We start from the raw sequence: 22031 nt of genomic DNA on the forward strand, positions 1-22031 counted from the left end.
GTTCTGCCACAAAAAGGCAGCATTTTGAACAACATAGTGTGAACAAGAAACCCAAATTCCCATAGACTTTGCTTGAATAGAAGAACACATCCATTTTGGCATTAAACAGCGCAGAAGAAAAAGCAGCAAAAAAGCAGGTAAAAAGCAGGTAAAAAGCAACGTGCGCACATACCCTCACTCAGCTCCAGCTGTTTGCAAAGGAAGAATGGGCAAGAATTTCAGTCTCTCAATGTGCAAAACTGATAGAGACATACCCCAAGAGACTGCAGCTGTAATCGCAGCAAAAGGGGGCGCTACAAAGTATTAACTTAAAGGGGATGAATAATATTGCATGCCCCAATTTTCAGTTATTTATTTTTTAAAAAAGTTTAAAATAAGTAATAAATATCGTTCACCTTCACAATTGTGTCCCACTTGTTGTTGATTCTTCACCAGAACATTACAATTTTTATCTTTATGTTTGAAGCCTGAAATGTGGGAAAAGCTTGAAAAATTCAAAGGGGCCGAATACTTTCGCAAGGCACTGTATCACCCAGATGAATGAGTCCTGGGAGTAGTTAGTAATGTAGCGTGTTGTTGAAACACGTATTCTGCTTCCTAATCCATTTAATATTACAAATAATGACCTCTTAGTCAAATAATGTCCCTTAAAGAATAATGAGTGATACAACCCTACAAAAAAAAAAAAAAAGTTTATACTCGCCTAATCTGAGTCTTCATTTCCACGGCACACCACACCACACCCATTTCAACAGGCAATACCACAGAGGTGGTGCATGGCGATGGAAAACCGATATCTTGTAGGTTTCCGGTAGCTTGCGTACTACAGGAGGGAGAGTGGTGGGGCCCATTGCTCCCTGATCAACCACCAGTTCAAAATGACACCCACCCGGAGATCCAGAGTACCAATTATTGAATTTTACAACCTGGTATCTTTGGGGTTCCTATCCCTCTTCTATACATATTGCAGTTGGGAATAATTTTGCACAAAAAATTTAGTATTGCTTCCAAACCTGTTTGCACGATGAGACTATGCAGGGTTTGTTTGTATGCAGTAACCATATTAATACATCAGTCTGCATAGGAGCTGTATACCTAAAACGGTAGTACAATTTCTAATCTTATAAAATGATGTATAGAAATAAAATATATACTGTGGGACTGTTAGCCGGAAAAATCGATGTAAATACTTTTATATCCAAATATAACCGAACTTTTAGTCATACCTTTATATTTTTACCACTTAGATAAATGTAAAACTATAATGTTTGGTGTCTATGAACTCATACAAACCTGGGAAATCATATTCTCAGGACAATTTTACCATGTAGTGAACATTGGCAACAAAAAAAACCTGAAAACAATTGCACTTTTTTGGAATGTCACCACACTTGGAATCAATAAAATTTGAGGCAGAATGAACGGTGTCATTCAAAAGTACAACTCGTCCCACAAAAAACAAGCCCTCATATGACTATGTTAATGGAAAAAAAAAGTTATGGCTCTTGGAAAAGGAGAGAAAAAAACGAAAAAATAAAAAAGTTATGGCTCTTGGAAAAGGGAAGGAAAAAAATGAAAAAAAAAAAGTTATTGCTCTTGGAAAAGGGAAGAAAAAAACCAAATGATAAAAATAAAAGTTATGGTTCTTGGAAGAATTGGAGGAAAAAAACGAAAATGAAAAAATAAAGTTATGGCTCTTGGAAAAGGGGAGAAAAAACAAAAACGGAAAAAATAAAAAAGTTATGGCTCTTGGAAAAGGGGAGAGAAAACCAAAAACGAAAAAATAAAAAAGTTATGGCACTTGGCCAAGGGGAGGAAAAAAACAAAACATAAAAAAGTTATGGCTCTTGGAAGAATTGGAGGAAATAAATGAAATCGAAAAATAAAAAAGTTATGGCACTTGGACAAGGGGAGAAAAAAAACAAAAACGAAAAATTAAAAAAGTTATGTCACTTGGAAATGGGGAGGAAAAAAATAAAAACGATAGCATAAAAAGTTATGGCACTTGGAAAAGGGGAGGAAAAAACCAAAAACGAAAAAAATAAAAAAGTTATGGCTCTTGGAAGAATTGGAGGAAAAAACTAAAAAGAAAAATGGCTGGTAATGGGCTTAATTTGTAAACCTGTCTGAAGAAGGAGACGCTGTGCTCTGAAAGCTGCAAATATAATTTTTCTGAACATCCTGAATACTGATAATAACAATACCATATTAACAAAATAAAAATTAATTTATATATATAATAAAAAAAATCTGCATATATTAATAGCCAAAATCAAAATTGTCCTCTGTGCTCTCCTCCGGTACATTGCTACGTCTTGGCATTGGTACATTGCTATACAGTGATCTGAATTCTGAGAATGACCTCCTTCCACTGCTAGAAGGATATCCGGTATAGTATTGCTGCCTAGTGTCGGACTGCACGCTGCTTCTTAAGCTTGGATGGTATACGGATGAGATCGGTGACTGTAGGTATTGGGGGTTTGTAGAGAGATGAGAGGGTCCGGGCACTGGCGATGTGGATGTGGCAGTCTCTGGACTGTGGCAGGGACTGTGACGTATAGGACTGGGCTGCATTGTTCCGGGACTGTGGAGAAAATGACTCGGTGGTGCACAGGGACTGTGAGATATATGGGTAGGCTGTGTGCAGGAACTATGAGGTATATGAATTGGCTGTGCACAGGGAATTCGGACTCCAGAATGAGTGTACAATTTTGCAACCAGAGGTCTCCCAACGTCAATTGTCTTTCTTTCGTCCATCACATCGTCCACACCTTTGTACGTGTAGGTCAGGTATACTGTGAAGGTCAAGTTTTCCTGAAAGTAAAAAACAAACAAACCATACAATATCTAATAAAAGTGAAATACTTTGGGTTATTGTGATCCAAAACCCATCCATACTGGCCAATTGCCCAATGAGTAGTCATATGAACATTCATCCCAAATGTTGGCTTGGGTAAAGATACCGCTTATCTGTTCATTGACCGATCAGATCGTTGGGTTATTGTGACACAAAGCCAGTCCATACAGGCCAAGTACCCAAGGAGCTCTCATAAGAACACTCAGCCAAAAAAAATTGGCCTGGGTAAAGGTTCCTCTTATCAGTTCCTTGACCGATTAGATCGTTGGGTTATTATGACCCAAAGCCCATTCACACAGGCCAATTACCCAAGGAGAGCTCATAAGAACATTTGTCAGAAATGTTGGCCTGGGTAAAGATCCTACTTATCTGTTCGTTGACCGATCAGATCGTTGGGTTATTGTGACCCAAAGCCATCCGCAAAGGCCAAATACCCAAGGAGCTCTCATAAGAACACTCATCCCAAACATTGGCCTGGGTAAAGATACCGCTTATCCGTTACTTGACAGATCAGATAATTGGGTTATTCTGACCCAAAACCCGTCCAAACAGGCCAATTACCAATGAGTGCTCATAAGAACACTCACCCCAAATGTTGTCCTGGGTTAAGATGCAGCTTATCAGGATGTTAACCGATCAGATCGTTGGGTTACTGTGACCCAAAGCCATCCACACAGGCCAATTTCCCAATGAGCTCTCATAAGAACATTCATCCAAAACGTTGACCTGGGTAAAGATGCTCCTTATCTGTTCGTTGACCGATCAGATCATTGGGTTATTGTGACCCAAAGGCATCCACACAGGTTAATTACCCAATGAGTGCTCTTAAGAACACTCGTCCCAAATGTTGGCCTAGGTAAAGATGCCGCTTGTCCGTTTGTTGACCGATCAGATCATTGGGTTATTGTGACCCAAACCCGTCCACACAGACCAATTACCCAATTAGAGCTCATAAGAACACTCGGCCCAAATTATTGGCTTGGGTAAAGATGTTGCTTTTGACTAATCATATCGTTTACTAGGGTCAATAAATCATTGGCAGGGGATATGCTGCCAATCATCTGTCCCCCTGCAGCTCGTTTTGGCCCATGTGAAGAAGTCTCTAAGGCCAGTTTCACACATCCTTCTTTTTGCCGGTTTCGCGGATCCGGCGCGCTCCCGTACAGTGAATACAGTACAATGACAGCGCTGTAACCTCCGGGTCACATGCGCCAGTCACATGACAGCACGTGACTGGCGCTTGTTGCGCTGTCATTGTACTGTATTCACTGTACGGGAGCGCGCCGGATCCGCAAAACCGGCAAAAAGAAGGATGTGTGAAACTGGCCTCAGTGAGCTCTGATCCACTTGTACATAATTGATTGGGCAAAAATCGGCCCACGTAAGCAGATCTTCATGGTGATTTCCCACACTATTCTGTCCTCAGGTCTCATATATTTTTTTAACCCCTTCACGACCATGGACGGATATATCCGTCATGGAGCGTGTCCCGTTAAGCCCCGCCCCCTGCCGCGGGCAGGCGGCGGTCGGCACACATATCAGCTGTTTTCAACAGCTGACATGTGTGCCTGCTAGCCGTGGGTGGAATCGCTTCCACCCGCGGCCATTAACCCCTTAAATCTTGCTGCCAAAGTCTGGCAGCAAGATCTAAATGCGCGCGGCCATGTTTTTTACTTACCGCCGCCCCCACCGGAAGTCACGTGCGTGATCACGTGACTATCGGTGATTACCATCGTAGCACAGGGTCATGTGATGACGCCTGCAGCTATGATGTTTCACTTTCGTTTTCCCTCGGCACGAAGCAGAGGGAAACAGAAAGTGACTGTATCTGTGGTTTACAGCTGTATAGCTGTGTTCAGCAGATAGATAATAGCGATCGGATTGCTGATCGCTATAGCCCCCTAGGAAGACTAGTAAAATAAAAAAAAAGTTTTAAAAAATTAAAAAAAAACAAAAAAAAACCTAAAAGTTCAAATCACCCCCCTTTCCCCCCATTGAAAATTAAAGGGTTAAAAAACAAATAAATATACACATATTTGGTATCGCCACGTTCAGAAATGCCCGATCTATCAAAATTCAAATCAATTAATCTGATTGGTAAACGGCGTAGTGGCAAAAAAATTCCAAACGCCAAAATTACGTTTTTTGGTCGCCGCAAGTTTTACGCAAAATGCAATAACAGGCGATCAAAATGTAGCATCTGCGCAAAAATGGTACCATTAAAAACTTCCGCTCGAGACGCAAAAAATAAGCCGTCACTGAGCCATAGATCCCAAAAAATAAGAACGCTACGTGTTTCGGAATATGGCGTAAAACGTGCGCCACTTTTATTGGACAAACTTGTGAATTTTTTTTAACCCCTTAGATACAAGTAACCCTATACATGTTTGGTGTCTACAAACTCGCACCGACCTCAGGCATCATACCCACACATCAGTTTTACCATATAGTGAACACCGTGAATAAAACATCCCAAAAACTATTGTGCCATCACACTTTTTTTGCAATTTTTCCGCATTTGGAATTTTTTTGCTGTTTTCCAGTACACCATATGGTAAAACTTATGGTTTAATTTAAAAGTACAACTTGTCTCGCAAAAAACAAGCCCTCATATGGCAAGATTGACGGAAAAATAAAAAGTTACGGCTCTCGGAAGAAGGGGAGCAAAAAACAAAACCGCAAAAATGGAAAGTGCCCCGGGGCTGATATACGGTAAGAGTTTGTTACAATATACGGGGAATTTTCCATCAGTATCATTGATGTTCCCAACATTGCCCAAATGTGACATACCCACATTGTGGTATGTCACCATCATCGAAGTGATGTTGGGACCAATCCAGCAATATGTCAGGATATCATCAACAAAGACCAAGTATACCAGTAGTAACCAGAAGGGTAACATAAAAGTCCCATTGCCAAATCTGTAACTTGACCACCCCAACACCTACCATTACTGGCACTTACTTATGTAGTAAAGGGTCTTTTGGCTCACCTTAGGCCGGTTTCACACATCCGGCTTTTCGCCGGTTTGCCGGATCCGGCGCTCTCCCGTACAGACAATACAGTACAGTGACAGCGCTGTAACTTCTGGGTCACATGCGCCGGTCACATGACAGCATGTGACCGGTGCTTGTTGCACTGTCACTGTACTGTAGTCACTGTATGGGAGAGCGCCGGATCCGGCAAACCGGCGAAAAGCCGGATGTGTGAAACCGGCCTTAGACATTATATGGATAGGGGTAACTGCTAATCTTGCATCAGCTCCAGTTATAACCCTATGATAGATGTCCTATTTTGCTACCCAAACCCATAAGCATGTAGATTTCCCATAACTGGAAATCACTGATGAGTCAAAATGTGTCAGACGTGGAAGAAGGGAGCATTGCGAAAACTGGCCTACAGAGGATTCAAGTGTCGAACAAGTTTAACCCCTTAACAACACCCACCATACATGTAGAGGTAAAGTTGGTAACCGGTGTATAGAGCAGGCGTGATTGTTAATCTTTTAAATGCCACTGTAAAATTCTGACAGCGGCACTAACAGCGCAGTGGCATTGTGGCATTGGATCGTGGGGCTGCAATGGGTTGTCATGATAGTGGGGGTCTGCTGAAGACCACCAGGGTCATAGCCGAATGGAGAGGGGTAACAAAGAGCGTCTCTGTTTATGGAGGACCTGTCCTGTCCTGCATTACATACACATACACACACACACACACACACACACACACGTGCTGTTCCTAATTGTTTTAATTAAAACTGCTATTTAATGTTTTTCATGCTTGTCTCTGCTGCCATCTACTGGTCAGGCCTTTCAGCTCCTCTGTTTCTTTTGTCCAGCCCTTGGGAGTGTCTGCTGATCCTCTTACCTCACTTCCTGGCATATTCAGTTCCAGGCAGCGTTTTTGTGAGAATCACATCCCTTATTGGAGCTGCTAGAAGCAAAGTCTTCTGACCTTAGTGACTCCAGAAACAAGCATCACAAGAGAACCACAATGCCAGGTACTTGGACTACTGTACTCTGCATGTCCTAACCTTTGGAGAAAATAAACCACCATTGTTTCATCTCAGCATGTGCATGTTTTCACTCTGGAGCGCTCTGGTCCTGTCTGCCCCACCTATAGGAAAAATGAAGGTAAGATTCTCACAACATCTCACAACTACGCGCCTTCAATCGCCTTTAAGTGGGGACAGAACAGTCAGAAGACTGCTTAACAGCCCAAAGTCAAAACTTCCTTGAGAGCCCAATCAGTCAGAAGACTGCTTAACAGCTCAATACCCCGGCTTCAGTTCCCTAAGAGCCCTGTAACTTCCCTTGTAATCTGCCTAGCAACAAGCCTTGTGCACTAGTCTAACAACCACCACTTGGCATCGGAAGTAACCGACCAAGAAGAAGTGAATCAACACCAATTACTAGTAAATCTTAAATATTTTATTTCTTATTTTTAGTAAATTCATTCAATAAATATACAAACAAGAGAGCCACCTGGGGGGCACATGGTTCCAGAATTATCAAAATTTAATATCCCGTCCATTATTCAACATCAAAAATCATATCAATAGGGCATAATATTTGATGTCACATGTCAATAGATTTCTCACTGATAAGACATAAAGGGACCGTGAGGTATTAGAACGTGGCATGAATCCCCACCATGGTAACATATAGCGCATACAGTAGTCGTATTATATTCTAAGGTATAAATACTGGCATATATGTATTCAATGGTATATCCCTGCCACCGTTCCAGCACCTTATCCCTAAATGGTGATGGGGGTGGCGGGACGCATGGCCAGGCAACCTATTCATTAATGTATGTACCTTTGTCCTTGTGTGATATGCTAATCATGGCATTGTTGTACTATAAAGTGACCGTGTTTTCATAGTCGGATGGGCGGTTGTATTAGTCTATGACTCACTGAGTTGATTGCCAGGTGGTGACAAATGATGTTCCAATATACATAGTTTATGAGAATGGTAATTGATTTGCATTCATTTATACCTGTCTGTGAAACTGGGAAACAAAACGGGAAGTATTTGCAAATCAATCCCTTAGTATACCATCATATATATGTCATCATTTTACCCCAGTGAGCATCACCATTTAGGGGCAAGGTGCTGGAACGGTGGCAGGGATATACCATTGAATACATATATGCCAGTGAATTAATTTACTAAAAATAAGAAATAAAATATTTAAGATTTACTAGTAATTGGTGTTGATTCACTTCTTCTTGGTCGGTTACTTCCGATGCCAAGTGGTGGTTGTTAAGCTTGATTGAAGTGTGTATAAGGCTAGTTTCACACTTGAGTTGAACGGTATCCATTGCGTTGTGTAACGGATGCAACGGATGTGTTGCATATAGTGGCACAACGGATGCAACGGATGCTGCAAAACAACGCAATTCGTTTTGATTTTTTTTTTTTTTACAGTTTTACCAGCGGCAGACTATTGTGAACGATCAGCTGATCGCTCCCTGCAGCCGGCCGCCGGGTGATCAGCTGGTCGCTCCCAGTAGCCGGCCGCCGGGTGATCAGCTGATCGCTCCCTGCAGCCGGCCACCGTGTGATCAGCTGATCACTCCCAGTAGCCGGCCGCCGGGTGATCAGCTGATCGCTCCCAGCAGCCGGCCGCCGGGTGATCAGCTGATCGCTCCCAGCAGCCGGCCGCCGGGTGATCAGCTGGTCGCTCCCAGTAGCCGGCCACCGTGTGATCAGCTGATCACTCCCAGTAGCCGGCCGCCGGGTGATCAGCTGATCGCTCCCAGCAGCCGGCCGCCGGGTGATCAGCTGATCGCTCCCAGCAGCCGGCCGCCGGGTGATCAGCTGGTCGCTCCCAGTAGCCGGCCGCCGGGTGATCAGCTGATCGCTCCCTGCAGCCGGCCGCCGGGTGATCAGCTGATCGCTCCCAGTAGCCGGCCGCCGGGGGATCAGCTGATCGCTCCCTGCAGCCGACCGCCGGTGATCAGCTGAGCGCTGTCACTTGCCGGCCGCCGGGTGATCAGCTGATCGTTCCCTGCAGCCGACCGCCGGGTGATCAGCTGAGCGCTGTCACTTGCCGGCGGCCGGGCATGCCAGCGGGCGGTCGTTCAGCTGAGCGCTGTCGCTTGCCGACGGCCGGGCGCTCAGCTGAAAGTTCGGCCACCGCGAGCCAAAATAAAGTTTGATTTAAATTAAAAAAAAAAAAAAAGAGCATGCGCAGTGGAATCCAGAGGATTCCGCTGCTCAAAACAACGTTACATGCTGCGTTCCTCCCGCTGGGCGGAAGCAACGGAGCGTCGCCCAGCGGAAGCAACGCAGGTCCTTTTGGTACAATCCGTCACCCATACAAGTCTATGGGAAACAGCGGAATCCGTTAACGGATTCCGCTGTTTTCCAAAAGGGCGGATTGTAACGGAAGGAAATAAACGCAAGTGTGAAAGTACCCTAAGGCTAAGTTCACACTTCCGTTGTTTTCAATCCGTCAGGTCCGTCAGTAACGGATCAGTTGTTTTTTAGATGTCAACTGATGCAACTGATGTGTTTTTCACAGGATTCCTTTCACAGGAATCCTGTGAAAAAACAGATCAGTTGCGTCCGTTACATCCGCTGTGCGTCCGTTTTTTGACGGATCAGTCATGATCCGTTTGTGTTTGGGACAGCCCAGTGGGCGTGCCAAACATGCTGGGCATGCTCAGTAGAGCATGACAGAATCCAGCGCTGGATTCCGTCGTAAGACGGATTATGACGGAATCCAGCACCATAGATATACATTGCAAGTGTAACGGATGGCGACGGATTCCTGCGTGGTGCGTTGTTTTCGACGGCCCGAAAAACGTTACATTCTGCGTTGCTCCCCGCCCGGCGGTCAGTCAAAAGACGACGGACCGCGACGCAGTGGATGCAACGCAGGGTCATCAGTCGCAATCCGCCACTAATGCAAGTCTATGGGACACAACGGAATCCGCTAAACGGATTCCATTGTTTACCATAGCGGCGGATTTCGACTGATACATTTTAGCGGAAATGTGAACTTATCCTAAATGATACTGGACTTTGGTGATTAATTGTGCACTAGTCTGCCTGCAACAGTGCATGCCTGGACAAGCCTAAGGGGAAGCTCTCCCATCTGCCACGTCCTGTGTCACCTCTGCTTGCATTGTAAAGGGACAGTTTATGCACCTGCTGTTTCCCTCTTGCTATGCCCCTTCTATAGACTTGCAGTACATTATACCTCATCACTGCACATTGCTGGACTGCGAACCCCAAGTTTTGCTAAAGACACCTTGGGAATTTCGTCGGGGAGTCCTTGCAGAGCTGCACAACAATTGTCGGACCCGTATTCAAAAGTCAAGTTTCTTAAAGAGACAGTACACCTTAAATCAAAATGGCCGAAAAAGATCTCTGACAGTTCCCCACTGCTGAAACAGAGCAAATACAATCTGATACTGTCCATTATGAAGCCAGGAGGCAGATCCCGCGCTTTCAGCAGACTAAGTTGTCCGACCGAAGCGCTCTTCCAAACCTACGATAAAGGCCACTGAAAACTATCACACTATGAAAGATGAGCTATGTGAACACCTGGAAGAACAGTGGGAATGAGTCACCTATTACATGTCAAGACTTGAATCCTCATCAGGTGATGCCGCATGCTTACAAGCCGCTCTGGAACGGCTGAACACAGCTCATGAAAGATACAAGAGACTGTCAACAAGGTACATTACCTTTCTAAAAGACTCTAAAATTGATGAAGCTCTTTCAGACCTGAGCAAGGCAGAAGAGGTAAACAAGGAAAGAGAGGCCAAGGTGCAAGATGCCATAGACAAGGCCGAACACCGTATCTCTCACCAGCAAGAAACCAGATCACACCGATCAACCTCATCTAGACGTTCCTCTCGGTCATCCGGGTCATCATCCTCAAGAAGCTCAGCCCTGAGCGACAGGATACTAGAGGCCCGCATAAGAGCAGAGGAATCCAAGGTGAGACGTTCCTTCACAGAAAGAGAAGTAGAGAAAGAAGCCAAAAGGGCAGAAGCCAAAAGGGCAGAAGCAGAAGCCCTTGCAAAAGCAGAAGCCGCTAAAGCAGAAGCCAAAAGGGCAGAAGCAGAAGCCCTTGCAAGAGCAGAAGTCGCTAAAGCAGAAGCCCTTGCAAAAGCAGAAGCCGCTAAAGCAGAAGCCAAAAAGGCAGGAGCAGAAGCCCTTGCAAGAGCAGAAGCCGCTAAAGCAGAAGCCCTTGCAAAAGCAGAAGCCGCTAAAGCAGAAGCCAAAAGGACAGAAGCGGAGGCTCGGATAAAGATTCTTCGGTCACAGATGGAAAAGGAAGTTGCACTAGCTAAAGTGAGACTACTTGAGCAAGCATTGATCCAAGGTCCTGATCCAGCTCACTCGCCACCACTGGAAGCAGACAATCTAGTTGATCCCACAAGAGACTATGTACTGAATCAGTTACCTGTAGCAACCCCGGTTTGCAGTACCGTCCAAGCCGACAACACCGAAACCTCCAACTTAAGTCTACCAGTGCCAGTACCACCTAAAGCACCCGAGCAAATTAATAACAGTCCCCAAGAGGTGCCCTCTCAAACACAGTCACCACGGCAAGATGGCAACCAAGTGTTTCCTGACCCACTTCCACAGCTCAAGCAGCGGTTATCAGAATCTACAGAGGCTAAACCACAGCTCAACCCTGCAGCAACGTCATTCTACCCGGGAACATCTCATCCATTCACGCCAGGCAGCCCATACGCCCCAGGGGCATCACGAGTCGTCATGGCAACAAGTGGTGAGAAATCAGATATGTCTGAGTTTGCCAGGTGAGCAGAGAGCCAATCAACACTAGTCTCCCGAAATTCGATGATCGTGCAGAAAGCTACAGGGCCTGGAAAGCAACTTTCAAGGCAGCCATCGCCAATCTCAACTTAACTGCAGAACAGGAGCTCGACCTCCTGATCAAGTGGTTGGGCCCAGGCTCTACAAACCGTATCATGAGCCTCAGAACCGTCTATGTGGGACAAGCAAAAGCAGGTCTCGCTGCTGCATTGCAAAGACTGGAACGCACCTTTGGCAGCGCAGAAGCAATAGAGAAAGTGTCGCGGGTGGAGGAGGGGACGCTGCGCTCACCCACTGCTCGGGTCCGGCTGCTGCTCGGTGGTGGCTCGAGCGGTGACCGGATCCTGGGGACTCGAGCGGCGTTCCTCGCCCGTGAGTGAAAAGGGGGTGGTTTGGTTTAGGGATATTGTCCGTGACGCCACCCACGGTTGTGGTGAGATTGGTGACACCACCGCTGCTCTGGACGGGGATCCCGGGAGCGGTGACAGGGAGCAGCTTGGATGTTGATTCTCCCCTCCGTGGGTAAGGGGGTTGGTTGTCCCGGGGCCCGGTGATGGGGTAGGGATGGTTGGCAGGCGGGTTACGGGGCCTGGCGAGGTGCAGGGTTGCGGGGGCAGCCCTGTGCGGCACGGTGGTACTCACTCAGCCAGTAACACACACGGAGTCTCTGATGAAACAAACGGCTGGATGGACGGGTCCCACAGACGGCTGCGGTTGTTCTCCTCCCGGCAGGTTGATGGTGACTGCCTTTCCCTGCACCTGTGTTTTGTGTACGGTTCCAATGGCTTCCCACCGGTAACCCGCTCCCCAGCTTGGATGGGTGCTGAAGGAGCCCCTTTTGCCCGCAGGCTCTGGCCCTGGGAACTGTAGCCTTGGCAGTGACTGTGTTTCCCTTCACGGTTTGAGCTGTTGCCTTCAATCGGGTCTTGGCTGCTGGGAAACCCTGGAGGTTCCCTTTGCTAACGGATTTGACCGGTTTTGCGGCGACTCCTAGCCTGGTCGGGGTCCAAGAGGCCCTGCCGAATGGTGCTGGCTTCTCTTTGCTCTCCGATCCGGTACCGCCGGGCCACCGCCCGTCCACGGTCCTTACGATTCGCTCCAATCGGCCTCTCCTGCAGACGGTCACCACCGTCTGCCAACCTTGCTGTTTGTGCCCGGGCCACACACCCGGACACCGTCAGTCTCCTCTACTACCACTTCACTCTTCAACTCTTAAACTGCTCTGACTCCTTTTCCCGCCTCCAGGACTGTGAACTCCTCGGTGGGCGGGGCCAACCGCCTGGCCCACCCCCTGGTGTGGACATCAGCCCCTGGAGGAAGTCAACAAGGATTTTGTGTTTGGCTTCGGTGTGCCTAACCGGGGTGTGGGGTGTGTTGGTGTAGTGCTTGTGACGACCTGGCTTGTCCAGGACGCCACAAAAGCCCTATTCAAGAGACTGCAGGACATCCCAAAGATCAACCTTAAAGAAGTCCACAATCTTCAAGACCTAAGTGATCTGCTCATGAAGCTGAAGCTCGCCAAAAGAGATCCTCGTCTGTCTGGACTGTCCTACCTGGATACAGCCCATGGAGTGAACCCAATCGTGGTGAAGCTGCCATACAGTCTGCAGGAGAAATGGGCAACGTCAGTCTCAAGGTACAAAAGAGTGCATGACGTCACCTTCCCCCCATTTATTCACTTCTGCAAGTTCATCGACGAGCAGGCCCAGATGAGGAACGACCCCAGCCTCGACTTCCTAGAGTTCAACACTTTCGCAGCTGCAACAACATCATCATCATCAAGGTATGAAGGTGCCATACACAAACACAGAGACATTAAGAACATCGAGTGTTAGGAAGACTGAGCTACCATCACCTGCAGCACCCACAGATAAACAGTACATCTCATCACGAGATAAGTCTTTCAATCAAGAATGTCCCATCCATAAAAAAACGCATTCACTGAACAAGTGCAGAGGGTTTAGATCCAAAACCCTACAGGAGCGCAAGAAAGTCCTCACAGAGCTTGGGATCTGTTTCAAATGCTGCGTATCACTTGAGCACATGGCCAAGGACTGTAAATCCATCGCCAAGTGTGAGGAGTGTCATAGTGAAAAACACGTTTCAGCCATGCACCCAACCCAGCTAGCTAGAGACACACCGGCTGCAGTCACCACCACTCCCACTCCAAGTCATGGCGGGGAGTCCAAGAATCAGACTGACACCACCACAGCTGTCTCCTGCTCATGCTCAGAGGTATGTGGAGAGGGCCAAATGCAGAAATGTTGTGCCCGAATATGCCTCATCAAGGTTTATCCCGAAGGACATCCAGAAAAGGCAATGAAGGTGTATGCCATCATAGACGACCAAAGCAACCGGTCCCTGGCAGGAACCAAATTCTTTGAAGCCTTCGGAAATAATGGACCATCAGAACCCTACACCTTGAACACCTGCTAGTGTCGCATAGAGACTAGCGGCAGAAGAGCCCAGGGATTCATTGCTTCTCCTATCAATGGGAAGACTGAAATACCTCTACCAACGCTCGTTGAATGTGACCAAATACCCAGCCACAGGAATGAAATTCCTACCCCAGAAGCTGCATTTCATCAACCACACCTAAGACACCTCGCTAGTGTTATCCCACCTCTGGACAATAACGCAGAGATTCTACTCCTGCTTGGCAGAGACAATCTAAGGGTACACAAGGTGCGACAGCAGTGTAATGGGCCTGACTATGCACCATACGCCCAGAGACTGGACTTGGGATGGGTAGTGATAGGAAATGTGTGCGTTGATCGATCAGAAATTGATTCCTTCAAGACTTACATGCATGGAGATGGGCACACAATCTGCCTAAAGCCATGTCCTCATCACTATAGAGTGAAAGAGAAGTCTCCAGACACAATACAGCTACCTGACATCGCTTTTTCTCTGCATATCGACAACTTGGGAAGATCAGTCTTTCTCACAACCAAGGACGACGATAAAGTAATCTTGTCAGTAGAGGACAGAGAATTCATCGGAATAATGGACTGTGAGTTTTCTAAAGACAAAACCAACCATTGGGTCTCTCCATTACCCTTCCGATCTACCAGGGTAAGACTCCCAAACAACCGAGCTCAAGCTCAGACCAGATTTAACTCTCTTCAGCGTTCTATGAACAGCAAACCTGAAATGAGAGAACATATTGTTGCCTTTATGGACAAAATATTCCGCAACAACCACGCAGAACCTGCTCCATTCTTGAAGAAGAACGAAGAGTGTTGGTATCTGCCTTCATTCGGTGTATACCACCCACGAAAACCGAATCAAATCAGGGTTGTCTTCGACTCCAGCGCCAAACATAAAGGCATATCCCTTAACGATGTTCTCCTCACAGGTCCTAACCTAACAAACAACTTGGTAGGAGTACTGCTGAGGTTCAGAAAAGAGCTTGTCGCCATCACTGCCGATATTGAACAGATGTTCCACTGTTTCCTAGTCAGAGAGGACCACCAGAACTTCCTCAGATTTCTGTGTTACAAGGACAATGACACCAATAAAAAGATGGTGGAATATCGTATTAGGGTCCACGTATTTGGAAATAGCCCTTCACCCGCAGTTGCAACCTATCGCCTCCGGAGAACCGCATTAGAGGGAGAGTCTGAGTATGGAACAGACGCCAGAGACTTTGTTGAGAAAGACTATTATGTAGATGATGGCCTCAAATCACTACCCACCGAGGAAGAAGCCATTGATTTGCTCAAAAGGACTCAAGGCATGCTGTCCCAGGCAAAACTCAGGTTACACAAAATTGCTTCAAATAGCCTGACCGTAATGAGAGCCTTTGAGTCGGACGATCATGCCCCTGGGTTCAAGGACATTGACTTGGGGCTAGACAGTCCACCCGTGCAGAGGAGCCTGGGCATCAGATGGGATCTTGCAGCCGACTCCTTCGGATTTCAAGTAATTTGCTCAGACAAGCCATTCATAAAACGTGGTGTCCTTTCTATAGTGAACAGCTTATTCGACCCGCTGGGATTTGTGGCGCCTATCACTATACAAGGCAAATCCTTGCTGAGACAATTCTCTGAAACCGTCAAGGACTGGGATACCCCATTCCCTTCCGACAAACAGCAAAAATGGGAAGCTTGGAAACAGTCATTGCGTGGGTTGAACAACATTCACATCCCAAGATGTTATATCAAAATCTCCCTCACCTCTAGCATAAAGAAGGAACTCCACATCTTCTCAGACGCCTCCACAGACGTTATAGCAGCGGTTGCATACCTGAAAGACCAGACCACAGAAAGGACTGACTGGCCTATGGGACTGATTACTAGGATACTGCCTAGCCAGGACGGCAATGTTCGGAAGGTGGAGCTAAAGGTCATCAGGAAAGGTGAGACGAAGACCTTTGCAAGGCCAATCCACGAACTTGTTCTGTTGTTGCCCATAGAGAGCGTCCCAACGGGATGAACGCTACTGGACCTGAACTTTGAGCCATCCTTCTTGTTTTGGACTCAATTGAGTTTGTTTTTGCATTTAACGTGCCTTTCCTTTCAGGTTGTATTATGGACTCAATAGTGAAATCCCCAAAGTGAATTTCAGACGGTGAGTGTGCTGTTCCTAATTGTTTTAATTAAAACTGTTATTTAATGTTTTTCATGCTTGTCTCTGCTGCCATCTACTGGTCAGACCTTTCGGCTCCTCTGTTTCTTTTGTCCAGCCCTTGGGAGTGTCTGCTGATCCTCTTACCTCACTTCCTGGAATATTCAGTTCCAGCCAGAGTTTTTGTGAGAATCACATCCCTTATTGGAGCTGCTAGAAGCAAAGTCTTCTGACTTTAGTGACTCCAGAAAAAAGCATCACAAGAGAACCACAATGGCAGGTACTTGGACTACTGTACTCTGCATGTCCTAACCTTTGGAGAAAACAAACCACCATTGTTTCATGTCAGCATGTGCATGTTTAACTTTGGAGCACTCTGGTCCTGTCTGCTTCACCTATAGGAAAAACGAAGGTAAGATTCTCACAACATCTCACAACTACGCGCCTTCAATCGCCTTTAAGTGGGGACAGAACAACACACACACACACACACACACACACACACATTGCTGTGAACTGGTGCTGTTGTAATACTTCATTTCCCCAGAGGTGGATCTGTAGGAAAACTAAATACTTATTGCTAGATTCCCATAGCTACCTTTAGTTTTTGCAGAGAACTCAGACGGGTGTATAGACAATGTTTTGGGAGGTCCTTAGATACCAAGAAGCTTCCTGTTTCTTCTGGGGTGTCTTTATTCGTTTCTTTAGGGTCAATGTACAAATCCTATAGAAAGACAAATGAGAATAAAGGAACTTTTCTTTTAGTTGGCTTTATATTCTTAAAGGTTTAAGGGGAAGCCCAAATCACTAGATATGTCCACACTGGTGCTACTAATAAATGCTTCTCAGCAAGGAAGGAGCAAAGAGAGGGCGCTTGTACCTAAATCCTGGTCCTGGAGGGCCCCTATGTCTCATAACAATTCACTATCATTATAAATAGCACATGGCAGGGGGTCATGTTACAAATTTTGCACTAGCCAAGCGTCCTCCTTGCTTTTGTTTTGGTTGGCCATCATAACTGGTGGAGCAAAGTGGTGATCTAGCTCTCCTGCCCGCCACTCATAGAGATTAAAGTGTAAAGAGTGAAAATGACCTCTGTAGGTGGAGTTTCGTTAAGTGCTCTGGGCGTGACAAACCACTTAACACTTAATTTGCATATTGTGAAAATCTTGGATCTCTGTGTATTCAGGCAACAAGTGGCAGGTACTAAGATACAAACACCTTTATATATTATATGACCTACATCTAATATTTAAAGCTGAGTGTATATGTGTGTGTGTGTGTGTGTGTTTGTGTCCGCTAAAGGAATCCGCACCGTCGCGTTTACAATCATAAAATTTTGCACATACACTTCATTTGACTCAGGGAACATCATAGACTATGTTTTGAGGGAAAAATGTAACCCCGCAATTTACAGTTATTCACCAAAAAAACCTGCTTACATTAAAATCAATGGAGCTGGGAGCTACAGGTCATTAATAGGAGGTGTGATTGGTTGCTATAGGCAACGAAGGACATTCTTAGTATAAGAAGCTTATGTGTGAGGTAATATGATATCGGTGGAGAGACAGATAGAGAGAGACAGAAACAAACACAGAGACACAGAAACAGAGAGACAGAGACAGACAGAAAGACAGACAGACACAGAGACAGATAGACATGGGGACAGAGAGACACAGAGACAGACAAACACAGAGACAGACAGACACAGAGACCCACAGATACAGAGAGATAGAGAGACACAGACTCACAGACAGACAGAGACATAAAGAGAAAGAGAGACAGAGACAGACAAAAAGACAGACACAGAGAGAGAGAGAGAGACAAAGGGACAGATAGAGAGACAAACAGACAGACAGAAATGATAGAGACACACAGAGAGAAACAGAGACACACAGAGAGATAGAGACAAGCAGGTAAGGAGAGAGGCAGACAGAAAAAGAGAGAGAGAGAGACACACACAGAGAGGAAGAGTGGGAGAGAGTGAGAATGAGAGAGACACTTAGTTACTATCACGGGCAACACCGGGTACTACAGCTAATGTCCATATAAATGGTTTATGGAGGGGTAATCACATTTACAGAGTCCCCTTTAAAAGTGGGGAGGCATGCTCTTCTGTAATCACACCTACTCCACCGAATATTTTTTTTGGTGGGGTGTGGGGTGGAGAAAGGAGGCTCATTTAGCACATCACGCTAAGCATAAAACAAGAACATGAGTAACGTGGACAGATACTCACTAATGGAAAGTCGCCAACGCTGGCCGTGCAGTCGGTGATGTCGGGGGGTTTGCTTATAATTCGGGAGTAGATGATCATCACGTTGGAGAATTCGGCAGCAAACCCCAACTTGATTTTTACACCACAGTTGAATTCAATACACATGCTCTCCGGGAGCTCTGCAGATGGAAGAACGTCAAGAGGCTTAATATTTTGTGTAATAAATTGAGACCAGGATGGAGAAAATTTAGTCTAGGAATGAAACTACTGAACTACTAATATTAGCTTTAAAACTATGAGTTCTGGGGATCTAGGCATGATGCAGTGCACTACAGAAGTGCTGCAGTGTATTTATATGAGAGATCGGGCTCACAAGTGGGACTAAAAATAAAAGTAAGAAAAAAAAACTAAAAATTTTCGAAATCATTAAAAAAACACCCAAAAATGTAAAAAAAATGATTTGGTATAATAAAGTAATTAATTTCCATGTATTTATCTTAAAAAAGACTTTATATGCTTAGGTGAATGCAGTACATATGTAGGTTTCTGTCACGGGAGGCACTTTTGCTGGTTCAGTCACAGTCACTCTAGTTCAGGCGTATGATTCTTTTTTGAGCTTAGTCACGCCCCCAGCATTGTAATTAATTACACCAAAGGTCCTTCAACAGCACTTCTCTGCTGAGCTCAGCCCATTACTGTCAAGTGATTGTGACATCAGCACAGGTCCTGCAGAACCACTTCTCTTTTGCTGATTACCACAGGTGTCATGCGCCGTCCGGATCCGAACTCTCGGAGTACAGCAACGGTGTCGGACCCTGTTCACATTGCAGAGTCTGACAGGCAACCTGGTTTCTCTTTAATGCTCAGCTCTGCTGGACGTTGGCTGAGTTGTGCCCACTGCTCCCAGCCGTGTAGGAGTTAATCCTTCTCTGAGCAGTGTGCAACTCTTCTGAGAGTCAAGTTGCTGATCACCATCCACAGCTGGTCTCTCCATATTTAAAGCTGGGGAGTATGTTAGAAGATCGCCGAAGATAGCATCTGCTCGTACTCTTGCGAATCCTCTTTGGTGACCTGCAATCTGTTGCTAGTATGGTATGGAAGTGTTCCTTGTGCGTTACGTCCTCCCTTATATTTTGTTTTCTTCCTGAACCTTTATTGTCTTCCCTTTGTGGTTGTTTGCAGAGTGAACAAGTTTCAGTTCTTCCTCTTGTCCGTGTCTTTTTGGGAGGGGGGGAGGTTTCTCGGTGTCTCCTGCCCGCCTCAGGGGTGGGGGGTTAGGTCAGGGCATGAATAGGAAACAGGAACACGCTGGGGGCTCAGACCTCACTACCCTTAAGTGTACTTCTGGGTTGAGGGTCAGCACAGGGATCACAGTCTTAGGGCCAGTTCTGGTCTCCTAGCTAGCTTAGCCCACCTGTGACAACAGGTCCTTCAGTATCACTTCTCTGCTGAGATCTGCCCATAATGGTCACATGATCGTGACATAATACAGGTCCTTCACTACCATTAGTCCAATTTTGAGCTCTGGAGTTCAACATTGGAGAAGTGGTGGTGAAGGACCTGTGGTGGGATCAATTACAATGCTGGGTGTGTGACTAAGTTAAAAAAAGAATCATGCCTGAACTTGAGTGACAGTGACTGAACCCAGCAAAAGCTCCTCCCCTACGACTGAAACCTAAGGAATTTACTGCATTCACCTAAGCATATAAAGTCTTTTTTTAACATAAATACATTTAATTTTATTTTTTTAACTATGTTATTGATGCACATTGGGGGCGGTTTAATATCAAAAAAAACCATGACAGGTTCCCTTTAATGTCTTACTGAGATCTCACCATTTGCCTTTGCCCACTGCAGATTTCTTGCCATTGATTCTGGAGAACACGACTTGTGCTGTATGGGGTCGGTCAGTGCCCTCCTGGCGGACAAGCTGCTGCGGATTTCTAGCGCTTGCATTCCTTTGGTGAGCAGGCAACGTCCCATATCTACAAAATAATCAGTACAATAAATATTAAATGTGTTGGTTTTATACATCCCTGTTCCATGGGTGGCTGTAAGTGGCTACTTCCCTGCGCAGTGGGATATAAGTGTCACTGTGCAGGGAAATACTGTGAAGACGCTGCAGAGCAAAATTAGCGCTGTGGCTTCTCCTTTCTCAGGATTGGTCAGGGGTTGTGATATTTAGACCCCCAAACGAAGCAATTAAATGTAATGGTGCATAGGATTGAAAAGTGATAGCTGCTGCCTGCCACGCTTTGTGGCACCTCGCATTGTGATGTCTTCCCTTTTACCACACATAAGGACCTGGCACCAAATCATGAGCTATGTTTACATGTCCATGAGTATTTTCCACAGCAAAAATCCACGGCGAACTCTATGTTTTCTGCTGTGAATTTTTACTTGTGTATGAAAATACCCTCATCCTCAGGTTTTCCATTCGGAATTAAAATTTCTTCGCGGTGGCACAAAATCCACGTGGAATGTTTACAACCCAAGTGACCAAGGTTGTGGAAATGTCGCGGGCGGGGAGGAGGGTGTCAGCACACCGCGCTCGCCCCTTCTGCTCGCGGCTGCCGCTGCTCAGTGGTGGCTCGAGCTGTGGGACGGATCCCGGGGGTTCTCGAGCGGCGCTCCTCGCCCGTGAGTGAAAGGGGGGAGTTGGGTGTTGGGATATTGTCCGTGACGCCACCCACGGTTGTGGTGATGTGTAGCACCACCGCTGCTCAATACGGGGATCCCGGGGATGGTGAAGTGGAGCAGCTAGGTGTTGTGTTGCCCCTCCGTGGGTAGGGGTTGGTGATCCCGGGGCCCGGTGATGAGATGTGGGATGCAGGGCCTGGTGGGCGCAGGGACGGGGGGGCAGCGCTGTGCCTTGCGGCACTGTGGTACTCACTCAGCCTGAGACAGTGACACAGTTCTCGGTAAACAGACGGCTGGTTGGTCGGTCCCACGGACGGCTGCACTTGCTCACCCAGTCGGTAGCGGTGATGTCCCTTGTCCTTGCACCTAATGTCTGTTGGTCGCGATGGGTTCCCACCGGTAACCCGCTCCCCGGCTTCAAGCTGGGCCGGAGGAGCTCTACTCTTTGCCCGCAGGCGCTGGCCCTCAGAAACTGGTGCCCTGGCGGTGGCGGTGTCTCTGTTGTACAGGTTGGGCTGTTGCCTTCAATCGGGACTTGGTTGTTGGGGGATCTACGTCCCCTTCACTGACGGATTTGGCAAATTTGGCGACTCCTAGCCTTGCCGGGGTCCGAGAGGCCCCTGCCCTGGTGCTGACTGTCTTTTGGTACGCTGCTCCAGACCGCCGGGTCACTACCCGTCCGCGGTCCTTCCAGGAACTTCCAAACGGTCACCCCTTCAGACAATCACCACTGTTGCTGACCTTGCTGACTCCGTCCTGCACACAGCTGGACACACTTCAAGCTTTCCTTCTGTAACTGTTCTCACTTTCCTTCAGCTTCTCTTACTCCTCCTTTACCACCTCCACTTCACTTCACTACTTTCACTTCCTTAGCTCATCTTAGCTGTTTACTCTTCTCCCTCCCTAGCTTGACTCTCCTGCTTGTTTACTCCTTTCCGTCCCT

General features: G+C 46.5%; 1 protein-coding gene across 1 annotated transcript in view; it reads right to left on the reverse strand.

Moving 5' to 3' along the window:
* Positions 1 to 2259: 2259 nt before the first annotated feature.
* Positions 2260 to 22031, reverse strand: part of MALT1 (MALT1 paracaspase) — a 183210-nt gene continuing 163438 nt past the window's right edge. The window contains exons 14-17 of the mRNA XM_075343327.1: positions 20284 to 20433; positions 18470 to 18627; positions 16829 to 16954; positions 2260 to 2814 (exon numbers count right to left, since the gene is read on the reverse strand). Of these exons, the coding sequence (XP_075199442.1) occupies positions 2260 to 2814; positions 16829 to 16954; positions 18470 to 18627; positions 20284 to 20433 (989 nt within the window). The remainder of the gene's footprint in view (positions 2815 to 16828; positions 16955 to 18469; positions 18628 to 20283; positions 20434 to 22031) is intronic.

The sequence above is a fragment of the Anomaloglossus baeobatrachus genome, chromosome 1 (assembly GCF_048569485.1).
Source record: "Anomaloglossus baeobatrachus isolate aAnoBae1 chromosome 1, aAnoBae1.hap1, whole genome shotgun sequence".
In the NCBI taxonomy this organism is placed as follows: Eukaryota; Metazoa; Chordata; class Amphibia; order Anura; family Aromobatidae; genus Anomaloglossus; species Anomaloglossus baeobatrachus.